Genomic DNA, 7,831 nt, shown 5'->3' with positions numbered 1-7,831 from the left:
TCTCTATCTCTCTGTCTCTCTCTTTTTTTTTAGAAAGTGGAGTGTCTGTCTGCTCGCCATGGCCCCTCGCTCTCTGTTGATGGTGCTGATGGTGGTTGCCATGGCAACTGCGGCCCGTTCAGCCAGCGAGGAGAATGAACTGGATTATGGGTACTGGAACTACAGAGAGGGAGGTAAATCATGAGCCTCTGTTTGATCTCTGAACGTGTTCGAGATACGGGGTGTCTGTAAATCGCTGAGTGACAAAAACTTTGAAGTTGTGAATTTTAAAGATAATTTACTGCCGAACTGAAAGAAATGCAGCAATTTAAGAAACTCTGTGGAGATGAGATAACTATTTGGAGCTTAAAATCATTATGACAAGTGTGTTTTTCTGATAATATTCATGAGTCATTGAGGCTGTTGTCTGTCAATTGAAGCCTGATGTTGTTATGTTTTGCTTTCAGCTGACAGTGTGAATGTGGCCTCAGTGCGCAGTGTGACCAGAGTTTTAGACGCCTGGGGAAAACGCATCTTCAATGAGATCAAGACTTTACTGCACTCTCAGCCCAGCACACTGCTGCCTGACTACTCCAGGTAACGTTAACACCTGTACCTCCCCCGAATAGATCCAAAACACCGGGGGACTCAGAGGTAGGGGACAATCGCCCCCATGTTCAAAAATAATGCTGCAAAAGTGCCCATGTGGGCATGGTAGATGAAATATGACTAAGTGCCATCTGGGGCAGTGGGTTTGAAACTTTTTTTTCATTAATGTTCTCCCTTTGAAATATGACTAGCGCAAAATATATTTGGCAGAAATAACACACCTACATAAAGAGGTACAATACAGCACTGCACCATCAGTGTCTGAATTATTAAGAGAAATACTAAACTTAATACTAAATTTAAAATGTTTACAATCCATCACTAAATTCATGGCAAACCAAATTTTTGTCATCACGCAATAACACGTAATAAGTTGCATTGATCCGTGTCTTTTTGACACACTTGATACACTTTAGTGAGAAACATGACCTTGTGCTTCAGTGAGTAAACTACTGGTGTTAACGACTGCATTGAAAATATGAATATTTAAAATAAAATGTGGTTTATCAAACTTATATTTAAATTATTGAACTTACAGAACACTTATTTTAGGAATAATGATAATATTCTCTAATATTATGTAACATAACATTAAATTATTTTTATACTGCAGTACTCTAAAGTAGCTCTAGGGGTAAGCGTATCCTCATTTAAGAAACACTTTACTGGTGTTAATTCTAACCCTGACTAAGCTGTTTAACCATAAATTCAACTTTCTTTGTGCTGGTGCCCTTTTTATTTTCTACCTGAGTCCGCCACTGTCCTGAAACCAGCTGTCTGAGCGGCGTTGGTTTGGTTTATTCTGCTCCAGGTCCATTTATCAAACATCCTTTAGTCCCTCATGAGCAGCTTGTGTCAGCAGAAGGACTCCAGTCTTTAAAGGTCCAGTGTGTAAAATTTAGGAGGATCTAGTGGCAGAAATAGGACATAACAGTGGTCTGCCATGTTTCAGCCCTGGGATTGTAATTTATCTAAATGTATTCATGACACCCAGGGCTGAAGCTACTGAGGACACAGAGGTCACATTCTCGCTATTTTAATTCAGTTCAGTTCAAACACGTTTCTCACTGTAATCCTACGATATGGGGACATTTGAGGTGGGGGTACAAACATATATCTACAAATACAAACAAATTATACATGATGATTAATTAAAGGTGGATTCTGATTTAATTTTTTGGACTTTGGTAAACAGCAGCAGTAGCATTTCTGAAGCTTTCGGTCATACCATGTGGTCTTCATCAGCAGATATCACCCAGATATCCAAGCTTTTAAGTCAACATAAACAACAAGTCCTGAAATAGTTCAGAAAAAATGGGAATTTGTTCAATTAGCTACACTTCCATAACAACTGGGCAAACTTTACCAACGGATGAAGATCATGAGATATGATCAAAAGCTACTAAAAGGCCCAGTGGTGAGATTTTCTATGGGAAAACAGGAATTCAGTATATTTCAAATAGTTTTGTTGTTGTTTGTTTATTTGTTTGTTTGTTTATTGGACTTAGGTTTCTCTAAAATCTGGGCTATGTCCCTGATCATTGGTGGACTGAGGGGTGGGGAGGCAGGGGGCCAATCTCCCCCACTGATGACCCCATATGTTATTGTTTTACTGTAATTCCTCTACAGTAACTATGTAACGAATTACATTTTCAAATTAAATAACGTTACTTTTGTCTTACCTGAAAACAGTGGACAACATTAGACGGCAGTTTCCTCTAATGTTACGGTAACAGATAACATCATCAAATCATTAATTAATATATTTGATTATTGTTATAACTAACTATACATTATTATAACTATTTATTTATTTATTTATTTATTTATTTATTTATTATCATAACAAACTACTGTAGCAAAGCTTGGTGGTTCTTCTTCCACTACACAATAGTTGTAGCTCCAGTCGTTGCTGCCCCCTGGTGGTCGTTTTAATAACTACACACATTTGTTTTGCCCCACAGCGACAATAAAATAATATAATTGACAGCTGTGCGCATTAATACGAGAACTGAAGAACAGTTAAATTTCTTCCTAATTACTTTTACATGCAGTCATTGGTAAAGAAGTTAAATTACTTTTTAAAGAGGCCGTCTGCCCTAGTTGTCACTGACATCAGTAGCTTCACAGTTACACATCTTTCTATCCAGGGTTAACACATTGCATTAGACACTTACTAAGCTCTTTCCTTAGATGTAGTCCTAGCTAAATGTCTTCCTAATTACTTTTACATGCAGTCATTGGTAAAGAAGTTAAATTACTTTTTAAAGAAGCCGTAAGTTTTCAGTAACTTGCCCAACACTGAAGATATCATAGAGCCTGTTTTAATCCTAGAAAGTGATATTAAAGAATGATTGTAATGTAATCATGATAATGACCACTCATTTTAACACATTACAATCTTTATTACTGCCCCTTATGTTGTAATATCTTTGTTCTAATTTACCTCATTATTCCTCTACAATGTGAGTTGTTGTGGGAATAATGTGAGTTGTTGTGGGAGCTGAACCTGCTCTGCTCCTCCTGCAGGGTGCGCCCTCTGTCCGAGTCCGTCAACGACCTGTTCAGAGAAGTGTCCCTTCTGCGCCGGCGCATCACCGAGCTCTCTCATCGCCTAGCAACCCTGGAACCGTTCCTCCGTCACCACGGCTACCGGGAGGAGGGGGCGGAGGAGGAGGGCCGGGCTCTGGCACCTCAGAGCCTGAGAGGAGAGGTGGCGAGCCTGGCCCGGTACCGCCCCAGGACCGCGGCGAGGGCCAGTCCGCCGAGGGGGAGCCGGGTGGTGAGGAGGAGACGGGTGAGGGTCCTCAAGAACGGGGGAGTGAAGCTGGTTCAGAGAGAGAGATAGACACACTGATGGGGAGAAGAGTGGGGGGAGATTGTGACAGAGAGAGCTTCTGCAAATATTATATAATGTAAGAAATCATTTAACTGTGTAGATTTAATGTAAAATAACAATATAGACACTGCTTGTCCTGAGTGATGCTATGTATTAATCATATCTTTAAATAAACTCTTGTTGACTGTTTCACTGCTTTTCAAGCTGGTAATGTCAAACATGCTTCTATAAAACTATTCTATATCTGTTGTTATATTTCATTATATATATCTTAATAATTTAAAGTGTGTTTCTGACACATCCTCAAACATGTAATATTTTAGCTTTAAGGTTCATTCTTGACATCAGAAACAACAATTTACTTCATCTCATGTATCTTTTCCCCTTTCCATTTACTGGCATATAAACAAATATGGCGTGTTTAGTATAAATGTAATAAATAACTCTAATTTATTGACAGTTAAAGACTTTATGGTGCAAAGTGGCTTCATAAAATTACATTTAAAAATAAAATGCAATAATCTGTTATAGTGAGAAAAAGCAGGAATGGCTGATTATTTTTTATATTTATCAGATGATATCACAATTTGATAATTTCACATTTTATGTATTTATTATTTTGATTATTTATTTCATTATGTCTTATTTATTCAGTAAATACTGAACACTTTGCGTCACCATGAACCAAACAGCATAAAAGCAGAACAGAAAGTACAACAGGAACCAGAGGCAGGTACGGTGGACTCGCCCTTAAAGGGCTACTTAACCTATTTCTCACATGAAGTTGGTTTTTATTCGTCACAAGGAGTGAAAACAGTTGTGATCTGTGGCTCTGGAGGAGAGAAAAACATCCTTACAAACATTGACAGGAGCCTAAATATAGTCTACAGACAGCTTCTGGGTCTGTGAACTGAAGCCAATGTGGAAGTGTGTTGCATTATTTCTAATGGCCAGCAGGGGGAGCTCCACTGGCTGCAAAGTCAGATAGTATTGAGTCTTATGGAGAAATGACCCAACTTCTCACTTGATTTATCAGCTCAGTAAACAGTTTCCTAATAAGTTTGTGGTCTCAAACTCTAGTTTCAAGTCTTCCACACAGCATGATGTCCATTTATTTATGGTCGGATTTAGAGTCAAATAGACGATAAATAGGGTATACTTTAGGGTGTGGGTACCTTGTGATTGACAGGTCACTCTCAGTGAGTCTTTGAACAAAACTTAAATATAAATCAAGATTGTGTTATTGCGGTGACTATTTCTCTTCAAAATCTTTTCAGAAACATATTGTTGTGTAGCCTTATATTTATCTATAATACGAGAACGAGTGTAAGCAGGCTGCCATTGTTTCCGGCTACAGATGAGTCGTAACCAAGCGCAGCCAATGAGAGCGGCTCAACTCGCAGTACGTTACCGCTGCTGGCTTTAAAAAATTATAAGGCTTCAAAATGTTACTGCACAAACCAATGGGAGACATCACACTTGGTTAGAAACTGGAGTTACGGGTTTTGAAAGACATATTTATTTACCAGTTACATTGTGGGAATTGTAGTCTCCAGTGTTTTAGAAGCTTGAACCACACTAGAAACTAAAACTCAGGATATCTTTTTTAAACCTCTCTCTTTTTGTGAATCCTCCAACTTCATACATGTGCAATACTAAATGTAACTATTCCTTTAAACCAATATACGTAGAAAAACACAAAGACACATATTTTAGTTATATATAACTACAAAAAAGGATTTGTGTACACACGACAAGACAGAAAATAAATTCCCAGTGATCCACGTGTGCCTTAAATTAACATCAGACTTTCCAGCAGCATCTATCATCACTTCAGTAATAAATGAGTAATAGACGAGCAGCCAGGTCATGCTCCCTCCTACCTGTGCACACACACAGTACACCATAGGATGCCATGTTGTTGCCACAGGGTGTCAGTGCTCGCCTGCTGCCGTAATCAGATGTGACATTACAACTAATTCATGGAGGCTTGATCTTTTGTTTTTGCTCAGCTGAAGTCACGGACGGTTCTCAAGAGCCCAGCAGGGGGTGCCTATTATCTGCTAACATAATTATACTGTTTGTTTGCGTATGGTGATCGCGTGCGTGTGTTCATGTTGTGGGCACAGGCATCCCAACTTTATGCCTTCATTAAAACTTTGCCAAGTGTTTCTACAGCAACCAGTTTCTCTCTGCTTCTCCTCCACTTGTCATCCACACCACATACTGCAGCGTGGCTCCTCTTTTCTCTCGTTTTCAACCTGCATCCGAACACTCGCCGCTTGTCAATTCCCCTTTTTATTTCCCTGTGATTCCCCTGCATGTGTTACATCCTCCCCTTTTTTTTATCATACTGTAATCTGTACATCAACCACCCCTCCTCTTCCTCCTCCTCCTCCTCCATCTCCCTCCTTCTCTTCTTCTCTACACTGCTATGTGTGGGCGTTAAGCTCAGGCTGTACTTTCCATTTTGGTATTGTATTGTCAATGCATTGTTGCATCCAATCCAGTTAAGATGCGGTGGGAATTCTGTATAAATCTCTCTCTGTCTCTCTTTCTACCTCCCCCCCCCCATCTGTGGCAAAAGAGCCAGTTGCTAGGTAACAGTTAATTGTCAAGAAGTAGTTACATGTGTTGCAATGCATCCTGAGATTGTTGGGTTGGCGTGAGGAGAGAACAAGTGAGCAGAAAAAACGTCTGAGAGAGAAAATAGTAAAGAGTTTCTTAAGAAGCAGGAGATAAAACTGATTAAAAGATTATTTCTACCACCTCACCTCGTTCTGTGTCAGCATCCAGGACTGCAGATGTTACAAAATCTCCCCACCAAATCTATACACACAAGGCTTCGGTACATTTTCCAACCTGCAGGTTTCTTTAAATAACTCCTGTTGCTGGACAAGGCTTTCAGAGTAAAGAGAGCGTCTGAAGAGTGAGGGGGAGTGAGGTTTTTTTGGGGGGGGAGGGGGGCTTTGATCTCTGCTGCTCGGTTCAGTTTGCATCACTTCTTCCTTCCCTCAATATTTCTTCCCCCTCTCCCTTCCACCTTTTATTCTCAAGCCTCTTTAGTTATTTTCTCTTTGGTCCACAAAAACACTTGTCCAACATGGTTGGGTACCATCACTGGTACATGATGAGAGTCCTGTTTATGAGAAGACAGAGACGAGCAAATAAAAGATGCAGTGAAAGAGCAGACGGTGACAGTCAGCTGCAGCCATTATCTCAGCTCCACTGATGACCTATGGGATGTAATAATAATATGATCTGTTACAAACATGCACTCAACACATTTGAATATCAAATATAAACATGTGAAAGACGTCCTGTTGCTTGCTGCCGACCTGTGGACACAACAAATGAAATAAAACAAGACAAAGTCAATTTGAGATTTATTATTTTTTATTAATACTCAACACTTTTATTCCAAAGAGACAGAAGAATAATATTTCTCAGCACTTATTTTCACATTGACTGTGTTTAATCTCATTTTCAATATTACTAAATATTCAATCAAATTCGAAATACTCTCTTCACACAAGTAATTTCTCTCCATACAAAAAATGCGAGGGTGAACTAGATTTTTGTCGTATGTACATTTTTCACAATCTGTACAGCTCGGGGGGATGGAGTTGTTCGATCTTCTGTGGTAAAACACAAAAACAGAAGATTAGCCAAAGAGAAGAAAGAAAAGAGATACTACCTTGTAAAAATTCAAATAGATATTCCATAGATCTATTGTGCTTTCTGTGTACCGATGAATGACTTTAATTCTTTACAATTTTTCCTTTTGACAAAGCAACCGTCTCAGCTGGTCTTTGACCAAATCCAAGAGAAAATCAAAAACTCATCAACAAACCTCGACTTATTAAATGTGCACCTCATCTGTGTAATAATAAACGATTGCACACATCCTGGCCTGAAGTCGATACAAAAGCAATTTTGCAAGGGGATTTATCCCAAATAGATCTATTCTCTGCCGTTTTGTACAGTTTTTTTTATCAAAAGTCCATGAGCGTGAGGTAAAGTATTTACATACAGTTTTATAATACATGTACAATTAACAGTTATCTCTCACACACACTCTCTGTCTCTCTTCCATATGAGCACACACAGAGGTAATCAAGCGTATGTATTCAGGCACATACAATAACAGAAATAATGAAACGTACTGAGATATTCAAAGGAAAAAAAAGAGGAGAAGTAGTTGAGATGAAGAAGGCTTCTTCAGTGACAATGAATGAATTAACCAAGACCTCAACCTTGTTTAAAAGCATTTACACAAACTATCAAGAAAACTGATCTTTGTATAATATTAACAATAAAAAAAACTGTTTTCTATTCTAGTGATTTAAAAAAAAGAATCAATTTAGCCATATTTAAGTATAACTAAAATTTGGACTGTTAGAT

At 38.7% G+C, this 7,831-nt stretch overlaps 1 protein-coding gene across 1 annotated transcript in view; it reads left to right on the top strand.

Annotated features, from left to right (window-relative positions):
* si:ch211-243a20.3 (uncharacterized protein LOC100151507 homolog) overlaps positions 1-3,616 on the top strand; it is a 6,330-nt gene extending 2,714 nt beyond the window's left edge. Inside the window, exons 3-5 of the mRNA XM_035659664.1 lie at positions 34-173; positions 447-576; positions 3,118-3,616. Of these exons, the coding sequence (XP_035515557.1) occupies positions 59-173; positions 447-576; positions 3,118-3,436 (564 nt within the window). The 5' untranslated portion in view covers positions 34-58 and the 3' untranslated portion in view covers positions 3,437-3,616. The remainder of the gene's footprint in view (positions 1-33; positions 174-446; positions 577-3,117) is intronic.
* The last annotated feature ends 4,215 nt before the right edge of the window (positions 3,617-7,831 follow it).

Source organism: Morone saxatilis, unplaced genomic scaffold (assembly GCF_004916995.1).
Source record: "Morone saxatilis isolate NCDOM2014 unplaced genomic scaffold, NCSU_SB_2.0 Contig17, whole genome shotgun sequence".
Lineage (NCBI taxonomy): Eukaryota > Metazoa > Chordata > Actinopteri > Moronidae > Morone > Morone saxatilis.
The sequence above is the reverse complement of the archived record's forward strand: the minus strand, read 5'-3'. Positions and strand labels throughout refer to the sequence as shown.